General features: G+C 50.9%; 1 protein-coding gene across 1 annotated transcript in view; it reads left to right on the top strand.

Annotated features, from left to right (window-relative positions):
- tenm2a (teneurin transmembrane protein 2a) overlaps positions 1–19,759 on the top strand; it is a 76,112-nt gene that overhangs the window by 26,412 nt on the left and 29,941 nt on the right. The window contains exons 5-11 of the mRNA XM_076043396.1: positions 8,545–8,667; positions 10,214–10,419; positions 11,028–11,223; positions 14,104–14,205; positions 14,839–15,033; positions 16,906–17,106; positions 18,647–18,832. Of these exons, the coding sequence (XP_075899511.1) occupies positions 8,545–8,667; positions 10,214–10,419; positions 11,028–11,223; positions 14,104–14,205; positions 14,839–15,033; positions 16,906–17,106; positions 18,647–18,832 (1,209 nt within the window). The remainder of the gene's footprint in view (positions 1–8,544; positions 8,668–10,213; positions 10,420–11,027; positions 11,224–14,103; positions 14,206–14,838; positions 15,034–16,905; positions 17,107–18,646; positions 18,833–19,759) is intronic.

Raw genomic sequence — 19,759 nt, 5'->3', positions numbered from 1 at the left:
ACTTACCAACTCCTGCCGAGTCTGCCGTGGCCTCGGCGCCGCGTGCAAAGGAATGACTGAACGGATGGAGGGAGGAGGATAAACGAGGGAGCTTGTTCCTTCCCCCCCGAACCCCGTCCGCCCCACCCGGCCACCTTGTTTGCCCGCTCAGCGTGGAGCGTCGGAGCCGAAGGGAGCCTAAAGGAGAGGCGGTTGCTAGGATACAGGTGAGCGGCTGGCACGCGGGAGAGGAGGAAGGACGGCGTCCGTCAATTGTGAGCGGCAACCTGGCGAGAGCGAGATAGCGGGGAGGGAGGGAGAGAAAGGTGCGGAGCCGAGTCGGGGACACGACGGGAGGGCAGAGGGGGGATGAAAAGGAGGTGGGGGGGGGGGGGGATGTGTCACTGTCAGCGTGAAAAGGAGGAGGAGGAGGAGAGGAGAGCTGCGGCTGATATGTCACTGTCGGGGGGTGGAGGTGGGGGGGAGGGTACAAGATTGTATAAGGGGTGGGGGGAAGGTGGGGGGCGTCCTGATGAGAAAGGGGGGGGGGGTACAAGATTGTATAAGGGGTTGGGGGCAGGGGGGAGGAGGGAGGCGTCCTGATGAGAGGGGGGGGGGGGGTCTGTTGTTTGCGGTTGGAGGGGAGAGCAGAGCTGACAGGGAGGAGGAGCAGCAGTGTCAGGACGGCCAGGTGTGGAGCGAGGGAGGGAGGGAGGGGGTGGGGGGAGGAGAAAGGGCGAGTGATGGCAGGCAGAAGGACGAGAGATGAAGGAGAGAGAGAGAGAGAGAGGCCTCCCGAGGTTCCGTCACCTGGAATTATCGGCAGGACTAATGTCTCCTAATTGATCACACAGAACAGAGGGGTGGTGACAGAGGGGGCGGGGCACAAAAGATGAAGGGAGTGGAGGGGGGGGGGCTGCAGGACCGGAGTGATGGAGATGATGGAGGGCGGACGAAGGGAAATAGAATTATGGACTCATAGTGAGTGACAGGAGGGCGGCAGGTCCGGTTCAGAGAAGAGAGAATATCGGACCAGGTGGACTCGCCATACACACACACACACACACACACACACACGCGCGCCCGCACACACACACGCACATTCACACACGCACAGGTGTGCCCTTGACTGCGGTGAGTAAACTTGCTAGCGGGCGCTAGTGTCACCTTTGCAGGGGTGTTTCCTGCGAGCGCGCGTTTTGTCGGGCGCAGCGGCGCCTCTCCACACGGCTCCGTCACCACAGATGAATGGGAACACGCCGCACGCCACACACACACACACACAGCACACACGCACGGTATTTTTAGTCACGCGCATCCGTCCGTTGATTAAACAGGAAGCCGCAACGCTCGCCGTACAGTGTGACCTTCATGCCTCTGCAGAGGCGACGCGCCCTCCGTCCATTGTCGCAGCAACACCCGGACATACTTGTAATAACGCATTAATGACTTTTAATGTCCAGAGGTGTATATTGGCCGGCTGAAATATCCCAAAGTAACAGGAGCGCCGCGTTAGAATCGTCGCCGTTGGGCAGTTCAATCTGTCACCTGGTCACCACAACCCAGAGTTTTTTGAGGGTGCCGCTTCATCTAGAGAGTGTTTTCTGCACTTACAGCGCGAATAAAAGATAATCCAGGAGGGCGTCGTCCTCGGCTTCACTCCACAACAACAGCAGCGGACACAATGAACCTTTCACACGTATGTTGAGATCCTCCTAAATGGAAAAATGCCGCCACTGTGAACCGAGCAAGTGAGTGAGTGACGCCCCCCCCCCCCCACACCCCCACACCCCATCCCTCTTCCCTCTTTTGGATCCGATCAGTTATCCAGATCTGACAACAACACTGAAAACTCAGGTGTTGTTAAATCACGAAAGAAATGATTTCACAACCCTAAAGTGTGATCTTTCTTTCTTCTATTTGTCAAAACAGTTTCCTGCCATTGGAGAGCTGAAAGATTTTCATTATTCATTGAATACTGAAAGCATTCTTTCTTTCAGTAAAGTAAAAACACGTACAGTCTGCGTGTGAAATTTGCTCTTTTTTTAATTTGCACACTTCTGGGCTCCCCGCCTTCCCTTACATACACCTGAAAATATTGTACATGTTTAAACAAAGTCATAAATGATCATCTGGAGCATTTATATTTTTATTTATTTTATTTCTACTGTTGTCCAGAATGTAGATTTGTGAGTTTGAGAAAAACAGAGATTAACTTTATTTGCCATCGGCTTTATAACCAGTAGACTACTACTAAACCAAACACTCTGGCTCTATAAGCAGGGGGGATTACAGTAAATGATATTTTTCTCAAATGATCTCAACATGATAAGTCATGAGATGATTTATAATTTTAACCTTGTGAGCCCTGCTCTGATAACATACATGTAAAGCAACCTGCTAAAACCAAAATTGTGAATTTCTTTGCCCTTCTCCAATTGTTTCTTTTTAATAGCTTTGGAGACTCTGGGAGGAAACTTAGATTAACAGGATTTGGAAAAGGACAATTTTTTGTACAACTTAGTTTTGGCTTTTTTTTATTATTATTATGAATTTCTTCTTATTGCTATTTTATCAACCATCTTAGGACACCTCCAATTACCTTCGGAGCCCTAAACCCAGCTGCCAGGCACTCATGCCTGAGAAAAAGACGCCTTTTTACGTTACGTGTGAAAGTTTTGTTTGTGTTTTTTAGTTTCTTTCGCTTCCCAAATTAGTTTCAAAACAAATGAGGAAACGATAGCAAGTCCTTGAGTTGAGGTTTTTCTTTGTCTTTTTTTTTTTTTTTTTTTTACAAAACTACCTCCTGAGTTCATCTGGACCTGTAGGTCTCACAACGTGGCTCCTTTCCAAGGCCCAGCTCCTTGACCCCGAAGTCCCCTCTCACTCTGCATGTGGCTTCCCTTCTGCTGGCCCAGCGCGGAACAGCTAGAGGTCAGGATGTGTCGCTCATGCCAGTGCGTGCGCTAGCGCTGGCTTGTGTGTACGTACGCGCGTTTTCTTGTGTGTGTGTGTGCGTATCGGGCATATGGTGAAGGCAGGAACCTGGGCATAAGGACTAGACGTGGACCGTGTGTCGTGAGCAGCAGGGCCTGTCGTACTGATAAAGGTTGGGATCTTACTGCAGTCCAGGGGAAAGAAAAAGGGCAGAGCAGGGCACGGCCAGGACCAGGCAGGAGTGCAGTACAGCAGTGTGCGCCATCTGCACCCGAGGGATAAACGGGGGTCATCTGCACCGGCCAGATGATGCGAGGCGAGCGAGCGAGCGAGCGAGCGGGTCGGACTGCGCGGCGATAACATCACATCGCCGTCCGTCCCCTCGCCGCTCTGCAGGCCTTCCTGCAGGGAAGGGAGCGGGGGGGGAAACTCCTCAGGCCTGAAGCCACCGGCCTGTTGAGAGAGTTGCCGCCGCGTCGCTCCACCGCCTCGCTTCATTTATCTGCTTCCCCCCTTTTTTTCCGTTTGTTCGTTTGCATGCTCGTCTTATCTGAAACCCCCCTCGTTAGTCCCAATTAGGTCCCCCGCAGCCGCTTGAACAGCCCTGACGCTGGAGACGGACGAGGACCAAGCGAGAGGAATCTCCTCCTCCTCTCCCCCCGTCTCCCCCTTCTCTTGTTCGGCCTCCAAAACAGTACTTTTCTTCATCTCTGCTCCTCCTCCGCGCTCTCTGATCAGCCGATAAGATAGCATAGTCCCTCATATCCTGTTTATAATACAGATCGATGAGAGGGAATGGGCCAAGGTGGGCGGGAGGGGGGGGCGGAGGGGGGCTTAATGTGGAGAAGAGAAGGCGGCGGGAGAAAAGGGTGAGTCGGGGGGCGGGGGGGGGGGGGGGGGTCAGGAGGAGAGATATCTAAGGAGGAAATGAGGATTCAGAAAAAGAGGACATCACTCAGATTCACATCTCCTTTCATTTGGCCTCATCACGCACTTGCGTACGCACGCGCGCCTGTGCCGAGGCCCTTCTTAATATTTCAGCTCCAATAAAGGGAGACATTTCAGCGATGAGTGGCTGTTTTTTTGTTGTCTCTCTCTCCCTCCTCCTCCTCCTCCTCCTCCTCTTCCACCTCTTCCTCCTCCTCGTCTTCCTCTCCCCAAGACACTGTTTTTTTTGGGGGGGGGTGTTTTGCAGGTAGGGCCGGCAAACGCAAGCAACTCGCATAACCTTTTGTGTTGCAGTCAATTACAGTTCAGTTGCATCAGCCGGGTAAGATTGCCCGTCGGGATTTTGCAGTGCGCGCTCTGGCGTGCGCGCTGTTGTTAATACCGTGCAGCTTTTTTTTTTTTTTTTTTTTCTAGGCATGCATATGCAGACGCGCGCGCACACACAAGCACGCACGCGAAGCGGACAAATTGTCTCTCTCAGTGCATATGACCCCCGAGGGCAGCCGCCGACCGCCGCCCCCGTCGCTCCGTCTGAGACTCTAAATGATCTCAGCAAGCAGCGCCCTCAGAGCTTAGCAGAGAGAGAGAGAACGCTGCTTTATTTATAGACTACATAAGAGCTTTTTTTTTTTATTTTTTTCCCTCGCTTTCTTTTTTTGGGATAAAGTCGAAGAAATATCCCAAACTGCCTTCAATATTGAAAACCGCCGGGAGCGGCGCAGTTGCTCCTTTTTCAGACTCGCCGTCCCGAAGTAGGAGGTAGAGGAGAGAAAGTCGTACAAGGAAAGCAAAAACGGCAACGATGTATTTTCCTGTGTGCGTTTTTTTTTTTTTTTTTTTTTTTTTTTTTTTTGCACAATATGATTCATTTCAACCAAATGAGGGCCTTCTTCATTGGGGAGTGGGGGGCTAAAGGTAGAGAGGCGGGGAGGCGGCTTCCTAAACCAATTAGGAGGCGGGCCGAGGACGGGGGACTGGCTACAATTAACACCCTAATTGAGGTCAGAGTTGTTAATTTAGTGGTGAATTAGAACACTTAATATGCATTTATCGGGACGGCCAGGGGAGACGGTGAAGGAAAGTGTGTTGCCTATGTGTGTGTGTGTGTGTGAGAGAGAGAGAGAAAGAGAGAGAGAGAGAGAGAGAGCGTGCTCCTGGTGCTCTTTGTGTAATTTTAGGCGCGTTGGAACCGATTACAAACAAAATACACGTGAGAGGTCGTTTTCTCCCTCTCCGGCGCAATTAGAGGCAATACAGTCGGTTCAGCGGGAGGCGGCGGCATTTAAATAGGCAATGATATGGTTGAGGTGAGCCGGGGGAATGGGCAGCGGAGTCGCAACAAACTGCAGCGGCGGCAGCGGGTGGGAGGGGAGAGAGAGAGAGAGAGAGAGAGAGAGAGAGAGAGAGTTGGGAACAGTGGCTGCCACAATGTCACCTCTGTCTGCCTCCGCTAACCTCTCTGTTATCACTGTGTGTGTATGTGCGTGTGTGTGTGTGTGTGTGTGTGTGCACAACACGCACACATTCACAGACGTGAGGATTTCTGACGGCCTGCCTGCGTCGGGAAGAAAGGGGGCGGGGGGCTGGGGGGGGAGAAGAAGCAGCAGTGTTTTCTAACCCTCCCAGTCAATGAATACCAGGCCGCTCATCTCTTAAATCTCTTCCCTTCCTCATTTTCATCGCCGCAGCCTCCTGATTCTTCCCCCCCCCCCTCTCCCCCCTCCCCCGTCTCTGCAGCATCATCTGTAGCCTGTTTTTCCTCCTCTTTTTCTCCCTCCCTCCCTCCTCCCTCCAGGGATTTTATATGCTCTTTAATATTCTCTCAGTTCTCGCTGTCCTCCAGCGTTCTCTCTCATCTCCTCCTTCACCCGGTTGCGTAACAGTTTCTTCAAGAGCTCCTGACCGCTGCTCCCCGTTCCCCGCGTCCCGGCCGCGCGCCCGCTTCCTCCTGCTCTTCCGTCTCTTTATGCGACGCTCTGTGTCACTCCCGTCTTCTTTTTCTTTCTCTTTTTTCTTTGTCATTCTTGCCATAGCGGTGGGACTGCTGCTGCTGCTGCCGCCGCTGCCGCTGCTGCTGCCTCAGCCGTGCTGTATTTGCAGATGATACAGGCGAGCGCTTTGCCCGTCTGAATTATGCATTGGGATTACATAAAAAAAATCTTGCGGAGCATCTGATCTATTTTTAATTGAAACTCGTTTGCTTGTTAAACCTGCCTCTCTCTGATCTTTGTGTGTGTGTGTGTGTGTGTGTGTGTGTGTGTGTGTGTGTGTGTGTGTGTGTGTGAGAGAGAGAGAGAGAGACAGAGAGAGAGAGAGAGAGAGAGAGAGAAAGAGTGCGCTTGTGCGTCTTTTTAGAAAAAGGGATTGAATGAAAACATGGGGATTGAAAGTCGTCTCATCTCTGCCCTTCTTCCTCGTGTCTGTCAGTCAAAATTCAATTCAGGCGGACTTTATTGGCATGGCATTTAATAAAGCCTCACAAAGCCGCCTCAGAAACAGTAATTATGGCAATTATGAATCGAAAGGAAAATGCCCAAAATTATGGCAACACAAAGCTTAATACACCAATTTCGGCAGTTCACGTTGGCTAAAATTACACCCTCGCCAAGTTGAAGGGCTCGCGCTGATGGAGGAGCCGTAACAAGTGTCGCTCTTTGTCTCTGTCTCGCCTTTTTTTTGTGTGTGTGTGTGCGTGCGTCTCCACGTGGCTGCAAGCACCACAGACCTGTTGACAAAGCAGCGGCATCGCCGTTGCCGAGGAGTAACAGTGCCACCTATTGGTCGGCGGCGCGGGATGGGCGAGCGCGGAGGAGGGGGGAAAAAAAGGGGGGGGGGGGGGTGAAAGGAGGATAAAATTGGAAAGAAAAAGATTTATTCTGCAGAACAAAAAATTTATCCCAACCCTTACACACGCGTAATCAGCGAACACACACACACAGACACGTGCACATGCACACAGTCGGTAAGGTAACAATAAGATGATCTAGTGATGACCTAGATTGGGAGCGCCGTCACAATGGGATGACTATTGCCGACTGTCTCGTGCTGATTCAATTGGTAATCTTTCCATCGACTGCCCCTGTGATACCATCTCCGCGTGTGCGTGTGCGTGTGTGTGCGTGTGTGTGCGTGTGTGTGTGTGTGTGTGTGTGTGTGTGTGTGTGTATATGTGCATGCGTGCACGGGGGCTCTGTGTCTGCGCGCCCAATGAGTGTCTGCGCGTCCGACAAGGAGGGACAGGCAGAGATAAGAGGGAGGAAGAAAAAGGGGAAGAGTGAAAGGAAAATGAAGGTCAGCGTGATGAGAGCGGAGAGGGCGAGAGGTGGAGGAGGGGTGGGGGAGGGGGGTGATGGGGAGGAGGAAGGACACCTGAGGTTCCGCGAGTCTCCACCGCCGCCTCTCACTCCCGAACCCCTCTTGTTCCTCATACAGAGCACCTCCACCTCCACCACCCCCACCCCCCAATTCTTCCCCGAGAAAAATAAAAAAGAGCTGACAACGGAGGCCGGGCAGCAGCCAAGGTGTCAGCGCTTTCCTTTGACCATGAGCAAAGGAGCAGAGAAGAAAGGAAGGAGGGGGGAGAGAGAGAGGGAGAGAAAGGGAATAAACAAAGAGAGACGGAGAGAGAAGAAAGAAGGGGTGAGAGATAGGACGGCGGAGGGGTGAGAATGAGTTTTCACCAGCAGCGCCTCCTGGAGCCGCGTCACATCGCATTTTCTTGCAACTTTTACACCATTCATCCCCTAGTGAGTGTGTGCATGTATATCTGTATCTGTCTCTGTGTGTGTGTGTGTGTGTGTGTGTGTGTGTGTGTGTGTGTATGCGTAAACCTCCAGCATGCGGAGATAGACTCTGACAAGCAGGGCGGGAGATTGATTCCCTGGCTTCAGGTGCAGGTGTTATGAGGACCGTATGTGTGTGTGTGTGTGTGTGTGTGTGTGTGTGTGTGTGTGTGTGTGTGTGTGTGTGTGGATAAACCTACATAATACATGACGCAAAATCAGGCATCGCGTTTACGCACACAGCACTGCAGGTGCGTCGAGGCTCGCGCGTCTCAGGCGAGCTGTCGAGCTGCACTTTGACCCGCACGGCGCTGAAGCCTTCAGCCCATCAGCCCTCGTCATGTTTGCGTTGCCAGAAGAAGAAAAGGCGGCGGGTTTGAAGGAGGGAGGACACGCGAGGCGCCGTAACACCAGCGCGAAAACAACATCACACAAGCGAAAGAGGGGAATAGAAAGAGTTGGTGGAGCAATTCTCCACAGAGACCAATCTATCACTGCTCCCCGCCGAAAATATAAAAAAATAAAAAATAAAAAAAAACGCAGCGACAAGACTGTCTGATGCTATGAAAGGTTGAGGTAAGGACAAGACGAGACGGCCAGCCCCCTTTTACGGCGCTTATGTTGCCATCTTTTGAAAGACGTTAAAAGAGGGTTTTTTTTTTTTTTTCTTGTGCTGGAGGTCACCCGCCACTTTGTTTAGCATGTTTTTCTTCTCTCGCTCTCTCTCTCCCTGTGACACGAGCACAATAGCGGCGCGATTCGCCGTGTTAATGGCGGATGACACGCGGAGTGTTGTTTTTTTTTTTTTTTTTTTGCCGCCGTGACGGGTTCTTTGGATTCTGTGTCCTCTCACAGCCGCCCCGCTCTCCTTCTGTCTGTCTCTCCTCCCCATGCGCAGCCATCAACATACTGGGACTGACGTGGCAGCTGAAGTCGTCCGACGGCCCCGTGCTCAACAACGGACTGGGAGCCGGGCTGCCTGTCAACAGTGACGTGGCCACACTGCCCTCTGGAGGTCGAGGTATGAACTGGCGCTAGACCCAGCCTCACAAAACTCCCAAATCCAAATTCTACGCAAGACGAGGCATTTAAGAAAAGAAAAGAAAAGAAAAGCAGAGCTCCGGAGCTCCGGTCAGGAGTCTTCAAATGATGAAGCAAAGCCATGACATTTTTTTCTTTTTCTACACAAACGCCATTAAAAGAGAGGAGAACGGCAATAAATTTGAAGCCGTCCGTTCCCTTTGTGGCCCTTGTGGAGCCGTGGCTATTTCCGAAAATGAAAACACATTGAGGGGAACAACCCTGTTTGTAAAAATCAGCAATTGTCCACTCCAGTTTAGCTCCGCTCAATAACGTACAGACACAGATTCCTGTGAGTTGGGCCTCGGCGGTACACTAAATGTGCAATAATCCGCCGCTGGAAATAGCCCCCCCACCAATCGCAAGGATTATCTGCCGCAAAATATAAACCGTCCATTTCTGGCCCTCAGCCGCGACAAATGGGCCAGAAGGACGAGTGCCACGGACGCCACTGTGGCGGCGGTTCGTGCGTGAAAGTCAGAAAGTGCTGAAGGACACGACGAGCAGCGTTTGTCTGTGTGGAGGGGTAAAAAAAAAAACAGCCATTATCCTTCAGGGGCTTTTAAATGTTTAGCGTTTTAGTCCCAAACAGCCCAAACTACAGCGTGTTCATAATTCATGACGCGCTCCTCGCCTATCAGTGTGTTTGCTGCTGGAGCCCTCTGATGAGATGTGTCGGCTGAGGTTTTATTTTTTTTTATCATCTCGGGCGCTCGGCGAGGTGAAACACCAACTGCACCGCCGCCGCCTCTCTCTCTCTCTCGCTCTCCCTCTATTTTTCAGGCCCCCGCACCACTCATCTATCTGTTCCTCTCTCGCTCGCTCTCTCTCTCTCGCAATCTCCCTCGCAGCACACGCGGCATGTACTATTAATACGTGCGGGCTGCCGCTCTGTGTCTGTGCTCTGCATTAATGAGAGGGCCGTTGTGCTGCGCCTGTGCTCCCCAGCCGTCTCGGCCAGATGCTGCAACTGTTCCTCTCATTGTTTCTTTTATTTTCTTTTTGCTTTTCGCCGCACAAGCGTTCACACAGACGTGGCCCTCTTTCTTCTTTTCTCTCTGTCTCTCTCTCTCTCTCTCTGGGGCCCCAACACTCCGCTAGCAGATGACTGACCTGATTGTGGGATGCTGTGTCTTTTTATTGTGCACGCCTGTCAGCGAGTCTGCTCGGGAAAGCTGTGCCCCTGCAGCTCTATCGAGCTCGGTCTGGTTTTTTTAGCCCAGACAACAAAGTCTGCAGTCCTGCAGGCTCGGCCTACAAAAGCATCGTTTTGCATCCCACAGCCGCGTATTAACGACATTCGTTTCGACATAAACTGCGGCCGCACGCAGACGACGGTGCTGCGCAGTCCCAATAAAAGCCATGGGATTTGATTTTGTGTTTTTCTGCAGCACGTTATTTTCTCTAAACTGCAATGATTGTCTGTTGACTCTGACAATCGAAGCCTGCAATCACAGATTATGCAGTTTCTTTCCCCTTTGCTCCAGGTCCGTGGGCAGGCCGCAACAGCAGCATAGACACGGGCAGCCTGGAGGTCGGGAGGCGTGTGACCCAAGAAGTTCCTCCGGGGGTGTTTTGGAGGTCCCTGCTTCATCTCAGCCTGCCACAGTTCCTCAAGTTTAACATCTCCCTGGGCAAGGATGCCCTGTTTGGAGTGTACATTCGCAAGGGCCTGCCCCCCTCACACGCACAGGTAGGGCTTCTTCTTTGCAGAAAATGTAGCAAAGCACTAGTGGAGCTGTGGGGATCAGTGAAAAACTGTAAATTAGGGACCTATTATATTTATGATGCCTACAACAAATGGAGAATTCATTAAATTAAAGGAAAAAGAACTTTTCAGCGTCATGGGAAGACCTAAAATTCCTCCTGTGATTCATTGCAACAGTTGCTTGAAAAAACTAATTCAGTCTTACATTTATACCTAATTAAATTTCACAGTAATGTAACTTTAACTGCCTCTCACTAATTAGAAAACTATTCAATTAAGAGCAGGTTTAAAGAATGGGATAATTGCCTGCAGATAACCAGTTGGCTGGCCGAGCCAGCTTAAGCCGCCGCCAAGGTGTGTGTGCGGAAATTAAAAAAGCGGGGGAGAAAAAACACTTTGCTGTGTTTCTGGAGGGACCCGAAGAGAATGACAGCCCTCAAGGATCTCTCGGCCTCATTCTTCATCCTCTTCCCTGCCAGCCACGCTTAGCCCCGTCTTTTAATCTTCCGCAACAATCGGCCTTTTTTCACAGTCCTTTAAAGTTGTCAGCGCCGCGGCTGAAAGTCACATCTCCCCGCCCTCACCTGTTGCAGTACGACTACATGGAGCGCCTGGACGGGAAGGAGAAGTGGAGCGTGGTGGAGTCCCCGCGCGAGAGGCGCAGCATCCAGACGGTGGTGCTCAACGAGGCAGTGTTTGTCCAGTACCTGGACGCCGGCGCCTGGCACCTGGCCTTCTACAACGACGGCCGGGAGAGGGAGATCGTGTCCTTCAGCACCAACGTCATGGGTGAGAGCGACGGGAGACTTTTCATTTGTTGGAGGGCAGCGGAAGAATGAAGAGGAATGTAATTCAGGAGAGTCGGCGAGAGTTACACTTACCTTCCTGTGTGCGGCTGATTTACGAGATAACCCGGCTAATTTATCTATTGTGTTCAAACTGAAGGACTGAAGCGGAGTGTAGCGCTTCAAAATGAGTCCGTAGTGTTCCTGACACACAGTGCTCACAGAAAAGTGAGGCATATTCACCTTTTAGGGCGAAAAGGGGACAATATATTTATGAAATTATGTCATGAATATAACATTTAAGCCAAGCAATTTCATCATCTCAAATGATTTATTGAAGCCAAACAGCAGTGGAGGGTAAAACAACAAACAAAATTTCAATGACTTGGCACCTGATCTTTTTGTTAGCATTGCGTTGGGTCTTAACGTCAAAATGGGACCAGACTGATGACGGCAACTGTTGAAATACACTGAACCAGAATATTTAGTGCCTCATTCACCGGTCAGACGCATCAGTTTGGCATCTTTTTGCGGCAAGTCTCCTTGTCAAGAGGACAGCAGGTGGTGCAAACACTGAAACGTTGAACAGTTGGACATGTGCATTCAGCAGTTGTGAAGCTCATTGTGCCTTTTTTTTTCTGCAAGCGAATATCGATCACGTCTTGTCACTATAGTGCACGTACGGATCAAAAAGCAGTGGTAGCATTCTGTTTTCTTCCATCTTCAACAGCAGTGGCGCAGCCTTGCTAAGTTAGCCTTGAAGCCACCATGCCCACTCGCACAAATACAAAACCCTGAGTTTCTCTTTTTTTGTAAATTCAATCCTCTAGAATTCTTTTCTCACGCACGCTGTCTCCGGACCTGAACAGACACGAACTCAAGTGGCAGGGTTTTGTTGTTTTTTTGAGTCACAAAAGGCCTTTTTCCCCCCCCCTGTGTTAACAGCGCCGCTTATTTGCTATTAAAAACGTTGTTAAAGAGTCAAGACTGGCTCAGACTGAAGATTGGTGTCTGCCAAAAAGCAGCAGAATAAATTGAATTCATTCATTAACAAAACACAGTAAGAGGGTGCAAAAATCACTTCCGCTGTGTTTGTGAATGTGTAAAAAGTGATGCAAAGCCATGAAGTGGCAGAAACTCAATTGTCTGGAGCTGGATGTGAAAGCAGCCGACAGATGGAGCCAAACGAAATTTCACCGCAAACTTTGAAAGATGTGATATTTTTGGTCCCAAATAGTGTCCCAGAAAATTTAAACTCGTGCTTGAAGCACGAGAGAGAGAGAGAGAGAGAGAGAGCTTGAATGAAAGAATACTTCAGCATCAATATCTGGCAGCAGAGCTCTCAGCAGCGGGAAGGAGGAGGAGGAGAGGCAGAGGCGGCGAGGGTGGAATTAGAACAGGGCGTAAGAGTGGCAAGCTGCAGGAAAGACGCGGCGTTGGGGGCAAAAGCCTGAATGGAAGTGAAGAGGAGTGAAGGACCGGAGGAGGAGGAGGAGGAGGAGGAGGGAGTGAAGAGGGGAGTGAAAGACAGAGTGGCATTAGGGTGACAGGGAAGCACGCCCGGGGTCTGGGGGGGGGGGGGGGGGGGGGGGCAATGTGGAAGGACCGGGTAACGTTTTGTGTCTGATGAGTGGACGCTCCAGTTGAAAAAAACAACGGGGATGGAGAAGGAAGACACGGATTGAAGTCCAAAATCACAACTCTCGGTGTGAGCCCCTCCCCCACCCAACCCCTAAACCCCCTGTGTCCCTCCTCCAAGTGGGTTAAGAGCCAGTGTGAGTGAGATGGAGCCCTGATAACACGCACACACACACACACACACTTAAAGTTTTTCCAGATAGGCCGGAGCGACCGCACCTCGATCAAGTATTAATGACCTGGAGCGATGAGTAAACAAGCAGGATGAGGAGGATAGGGTGTACAGGAGATGGAAGAGGGGGAGCGGGAGGAAGAGGAAGAGGAAGAGGAGAAGGCGTCAAGACTGTCGAGCTGTCGTGTGTGTGCGGGGGGGGGGGGGGCAATAGAGCATGCAACTAATGGGCCAATATAGCGTGCGCGGTAGCGTCACTTCCCATCATGCCTCTGTAACTCACGTGATCCTTTTGGCCAATCAGAAGGATCCTGGAGAACCTCACTTATAGACACGTAAGGACGTGACGTCACGCTGGGAATAAACTCTTTTCTGGTGATTTTCTGGTGATCATTTCTTTAAAAGACCTTAACTGGTAGATAGGATGGCTTGAAAGATTTCCTATGAATCGTGTTTCAGGTCACAGTCGTCCCGTTAGCCGTTTTAAATGCATTTATTTTTGTATTGCAGTCTTTGCTTTTTGGACCCAAGGGATTTTCTTTTGCTGCAGTACCGCGAGTGGCCACTGGGGAAAAATCGGCGCCGCCATATTGCCAGTCCGGTATCCAGTTCTTATAAGAATACATTCATGGGAGGAATCAGTCAGTTTTGGGGGCGGGGGGGACTCCGACTGTCTGGAGTCTCTGACGAAGAGGACGCTGGCAGTGGATTCACGAGGAAGAGCTCTCTCTCTCTCTTTCTCTCTCTCTCTCTCTCTCTCTCTCACTCCTCCTTCTAACCATGGCAGTGTGGGGAAAAAAGACGGGGGTGAGAGGGGTGGGCGGGAGGAGGTTGAGCGTGGAATCTTGAAAGAAAAAAAAACGGCGTTTGATGTGCGGGGCCGCCGCGTTGCGACGCGCGGCGCCTTGACTCGACTTAAAGGATGAATGTTGCCAGAGATTTAATCGCCCGCTTTGATGCTCGCCATCAGAACTGCCTCCCTCCCTCCCTCCCTCTCAACCACCCCCGCCCTCTCACCCCTCCCTCCCTCCCTCCTTCTCTTGTCTCACTTTTTTTTGTCGTCGTCTTTCACAGATTCGGTGCAAGAGTGCCCGCGCAATTGCCATGGCAACGGCGAGTGCAACTCTGGCGTGTGCCACTGCTTCCCAGGATTCCACGGCATGGACTGCTCCAAAGGTACCTGGCAGGCTGCCACTGCAGAGCGTGCCTCTGTGTGTGTGTGTGTGTGTGTGTGTGTGTCTGTGTGTCTGTGTGTGTGTGTCTGTGTGTGCGTGCAGGATAAATAAATAAAGAGATGGAAGACGAGTCTCTCCGCCCCTGGTACTTAATTGAGACGAGCGGCCACATTTCAGCCGGGCGGAGTCAAGCAGCGGCGGCGGTGGGTGAGGTGGGGATGGGGGGTTGGATCGGTGGCGGTGAGATTGCACATGGCCCGAGGTGGAGGCGAGACAGGATGACTGATGGAGGATGTCAGCCCCCGCCAGCCAGCCCCCCCCCCGCTCACCTGGGATAGACAGCTTTGATGAATAGTTTAGTTGGCTCTGCCTGTAATTACTCTTCATGCCGCTGCCACTCTGCAGCCTCTTCACCACACACACACACACACACACAGACACCTCCCTGGAATGTCGGTGGCACTGGTGGGGGCCCCGCGCTTGCTCGGCCCCTGGCTTCTTCTCTGTTTTTGTTTATCGGCGCTTTGAGGATCTCTTAAGAGGCTGCTAATTGTTTTCCTCTCGGTTTTTAATCTCCGACTCCCCCTCCTACTCCCCCCTCCTCTCTCTCTATCTCCTCTCTCCCCCACTCCAGCCGCCTGCCCGGTGCTGTGCAGCGGCAACGGCCAGTACGACAAGGGCTCCTGCGTGTGCTACAGCGGCTGGAAGGGGCCCGAGTGCGACGTCCCCGTCACGCAGTGCATCGACCCGCTGTGCAGCGGCCACGGCACCTGCACTGACGGCAACTGCATCTGCTCCATCGGCTACAAGGGCCTGAGCTGCGCCGAGGGTGAGCTTCCTTCACCGAGGTGGCGTGCGGTTCCGGGAGGATGTGGGATCATTTCATTTTCTTTTTTCTTTTTTTTATTCCTCTCTCATCTACACACATCCCGCTGGTTGCACAAACACTGTGTGTGTAACTGAGGTTCGAACGGCTCAACGCTGCATCATCTTTTTATTCAGAGCCCCATGATGGCTTCCACAGCTGTGGTCGCTAATCTCCCCGAGATCATCACGCAGGCATACAACCCCTGGCAAAAATGATGGGATCGCCGGTCTTAAAATGGCAACTTTCTGACTTTAAGAAAAAGAAATCCAGAAAAAAATGTGGCACAATCCTTTAAATAACACTTCAATCCGCTTTAAATAACATCCTCCGAGACTCGTGATTCCAGGATTTTTGCCAAGGGTTGTATAAACATACATACATACAGTACAAAAAAACGATCAAATTCACAGGAGGCAGTTCTCTCTCTCTTCTTATATACAGATGAAGCGCGATACGACGAGCGAAAAAAAACACATGAGAGGTTTTATTAAAGGGGCCAAATCGCTTGTATTGATCCTTGAAGAGAAGGATCAGCCAGCCGCAGTCACAAAGACCGAGGTTCACAGGGGGAGGGGGGAGCGTGGTGAGGGGTGAATGTGTACGATGAAAGGGAAAAAGCTGAAGCATTAAGAGTGAAGTTGGGGAGAAGGAAGGAAGGAAGGAAAGACAAAAGGGAAGAGAGGTAGAGGAGAGGAGTCACGGTCAGAAGGAGTCCAGAGACACGGCCCAGAGAACCAGGTCAGCGCTTTCTCCCTGCTCTTCATCTTTTTTCTCTCTCTCTCTCTCTCTCTCTCTCTCTCCACATCCCTCTCATCCAACCCCCCACTCCCCTCACGTCCGCCACTCCTCTGCTCTCAAATCTGATATTCATCGCCACAGAGTCCCTCAAACAATTTACCTGGAGTGCCGGCGACACCGAAATCAATAAACCGCCGTCCATCGTTTCTGCCAGGCAAACAGAAAAAGGAGGCCGGCGGCAGCGGCGGCGGCACTAATGTGACGCCCGATGTGACGCTTTCCCCCAATGTGTGTGTGTGCGTGCATGTGTGTGACTAAGTGAAGGTGTGCGACGGGGGTCAATGACACCCGAGGAGGTGGTGGAGGCGGAAGAGGAGGTGGTGGGGGAGGGAGAGGAGGAGGAGGAGGAGGGGTAAAGAGGTGTCAGGCAGAGAGAAATTGGGAGTGACCGGGACAGTGCTGAGGAGGCCGGAGGAGGGAGGCGGGGGGGGGTTGGAGGCGTGGGTGGGCACTTTGCCGGGAGGAGGTAATTTGTCAAATTGGTTTTCACTCACCGCTCGGCCTCCGCGCCGCCCGTCAAGCTGGCAGACTGACAGCGTCACATTCTCCCCCAGTGTATCCGCCGCGGACGCACGTGCACGCCGGCGCAGGCGCTCGCTCCGCCCCGCTTGCATCGCACCGCACGCGCTGCGTAATGCGCCAAGAAGCCAGGCTCGCCGCAGACACCAACTCCTTTCCCCACTCGTGCACATTTTGCCGCGCTAGCCCTAATTACAGACACGGCTATTCATTATTGTGCACTTTAATTGCCTTAGTAATACGTCTGGCGGAGGAGAAAAAAGCCTTTTATTTCATTATCTTTCCACGTGCACAAAGAATGAAAAACGTCCCGCGTCGCGACGTTTAATTTGTTTTCTAACCTCGGCTCCGTTGTGATGTTTTTACCAGCTTTGTGTGTATATGTGTGTGTTTTTTTTCTTTAATAACTTTGATTTATATTTTTTTTTCTATTTCGTCGGTTTTCATTATTATTATTCAATCTGTGTGTTATGTATTTCCTTCCCCTCTTATTGCTGTTTGTCCCGCTCCTCGCAGTGGATTGCCTGGACCCCACGTGCTCCAACAACGGCATCTGCGTGAACGGGGAGTGCCACTGCAAGCCCGGCTGGGGGGGGCTGCACTGCGAGCTGCCCAGGGCCCAGTGCCCCGACCAGTGCCACGGCCATGGGGCCTTCATACCAGACACCGGCCTCTGCAGCTGCGACCCCAACTGGATGGGACCGGACTGCTCCATGGGTAGGGACAACCGTGGGCGGTGCTCTCGCTGAGACGTGGATGCAAGCAAGTCTGCATCTCATGAAGAATGTTATCGAATAGAAGGCCTTTTACTGTCACTATACAAATGTACAACGAGATTAAAAGCAACTCCAGCGCCAGTGCACAGCAATTAAACGTAGGACGTGGCGACATAACAGTAGGACATAACGATACAACGCAGCTCAACAGAGAACAGAATTTAACTGTATAGAGCTACTGCACAGACAAGAACACACACATATGAACATTATGATGTCTCACAGTGTACTGTAGGGCACTACATCACATCTGCATCACATCAACACAACAAACATGGACAAAAGATTTATATTCTGTATAGGTTTTTAAAAAATAACACCTTGTCCAAGGCTGAAAGTTGCGTAGAAGTATGATTAAGGCATGCGTTGAAAATGCCAAGATTTTATGTTTCTATTCTAATTAAATGGAATCATGAGATTTTCTTTTGCAAATAGTGCATTAAATCTAAGACGATGTGGAAGTGGCCACAGCACTTGTCACACCCCTAGTTAAGTGATTCAGTCCTGCATGAGAGCAACGCCGCTGTTCTAGCAAAAGTCATTTTTGCTCTTGAAGGAGAATGAATGGCAAGAGTCAAACACTTCATAAATATTTGTTGTATTTTTAGCATTTGGCGTACTTTTTTTGACAAGACCCACGGAAGGTGAAGAAATATATGAAAAGCTCAAAAGTTGAGAGGTTTCTTGAACTAAAAAAAAAACAAAAAAACTCCATCAATGTTTTCAGTTCAGAAAAAAGAAAAAGAAAAAAGCAGAGAGAAGAAAGAGGGGAGTGATGGGCGCCTGAAGTCACTTCCTGTGTTTGTTGCTTATAATTCCCCACTGCCGCCCTTTGAATATAAAAAAAAAAAAAAAAAAGCAAAAACACGACATGATGCTTCCTGTCTCCGGCTGACGGGTTTGAGCTCCTGCGTTTGTTACCGGTGCAGCGACGCTTCGCTCTAAGGGAATAAAAGCAACACTGGTCCACGCAGCAGGAGCCCTCAGTGGGCGCTCGTCAGAACATCTGCACCCTGAACATCTGCACCACCGCCGTTGTCACAATACTGTGATCGAGGTTCAAGGTTCATTTTAGCCTATCAGTGCATTGATCCATTTTTTTTTTTTCCTGTTGTTTTTTTTTTTAAACAAGATCAATTCTGGTTTTGATTGTTTTTGATTGTGGAGCTCTGGGAGGCTGCCAGAGTAATTTGACGCCGTTGTTTGCCGTCTGAGGCAATGATGTCTGTCAAAGGAGGTTTGTTTTGTTTTTTTCTGCAGTTTAAAAGCGGCGGACTGCTGCTCAGTTCTTCTCACTATCGATTTGTTGCATTTAGACGACTGCGTTTGAACGCGTTTGCCAGTTTCAACGCGTCGCTCCAGATTCTCCACAGTGCGATACTCCCTCGTCAGAAATGGCAACTACACCAAAGCCTGTGTTTTTTCAAGCCGGGAAGCCAATGTTTTTGACTGTTTATATGTGTTTCTGTTGCCTCCGTCAGAGGTGTGCTCGGTGGACTGCGGGACCCATGGCATGTGCATGGGCGGGGCCTGTCGCTGCGAGGAGGGCTGGACGGGAGCGGGCTGCGACCAGCGCGTCTGCAACCCGCTCTGCATCAAGCACGGAACCTGCAAGGACGGGAAGTGCCAGTGTCACCAGGGCTGGAACGGAGAGCACTGCACCATCGGTGAGCACCATTAGTGTGTGTGTTTGTGTGTGTGAGTGTGTAGTGAGGGGATGTGTGTGTGTGTGTGTGTGTGTGTGTGTGTGTGTGTCGATGCACAGATATGCGACTATCCAACCACCAGCAACTAACTTTTTACATTTTTGGAGTGGATGGTAAAGTTTTAGAAAAAAAAAAGAAAAAGTAAAAGTTTTTCTAAAAAGGGGCTGATGCAGGTTGTGGGACACGAGAAAATAACTGCTGATCTGTGAGCATTAGCATGGCCCCCTGCTGTGCCCTGCAGGTAGCAGTGTCCTAAAATTCCTCCCCTAGCCTCAGCCATTCAAAATTAAGAGTCTGCGTTGGCCCGTCCTGATTTGCTGACAGTGTTCCGGCTGATTTTCAGAAGTGGGAGAGGTTGCAAACAAGTGAAAGAGGTCTGGGGTGGAGCGGGGGAGGCGGGACTACAGCGGGGTGGGAGGAAGTAGGAAGTGAAAAGAGCATTTTGACATTTTTAAAGTTGCTTCTCAACTGCAGACGTCAAGGTTTTTTTTTTTTTTCCTTTCACGGCCTTTTAAACAGCAAGTCGTGTGACGACAAGGTAAACCTTCACCTCACTGTGATCACACAGACCTCCCACATTATTAGTGTGTGTGTGGGGGTGTGTGAGACAGCGTGAGAGAGAGAATGCGGGACTCTGTTTTTTTTATGTCACTCAATCACCGTCTCATCCCGGCATCACCGTCACTTTAGATGGATGAGTGCCAGACGCCTTTGATTCACCCACACTGCTCTGAGACGCCGAGTCTCATTTCCCTGTCAACACAACGCAACACAACACAACACAACACAACACAGCACTGTGATTGCAGTCTGATGCGCAACACAAAGAGAGAAGAACCAGAGCGCAAACACACACACACACTGAGGAAAGTATGTATCTATCTATCT

Source organism: Nelusetta ayraudi, unplaced genomic scaffold, assembly GCF_046127955.1.
Source record: "Nelusetta ayraudi isolate G7.1 ecotype Tasmania unplaced genomic scaffold, CSIRO-AGI_Nayr_v1 ptg000075l, whole genome shotgun sequence".
In the NCBI taxonomy this organism is placed as follows: Eukaryota; Metazoa; Chordata; class Actinopteri; order Tetraodontiformes; family Monacanthidae; genus Nelusetta; species Nelusetta ayraudi.
Note: the sequence above shows the minus strand (reverse complement) of the source record. Positions and strands in the feature narration are given on the sequence as shown.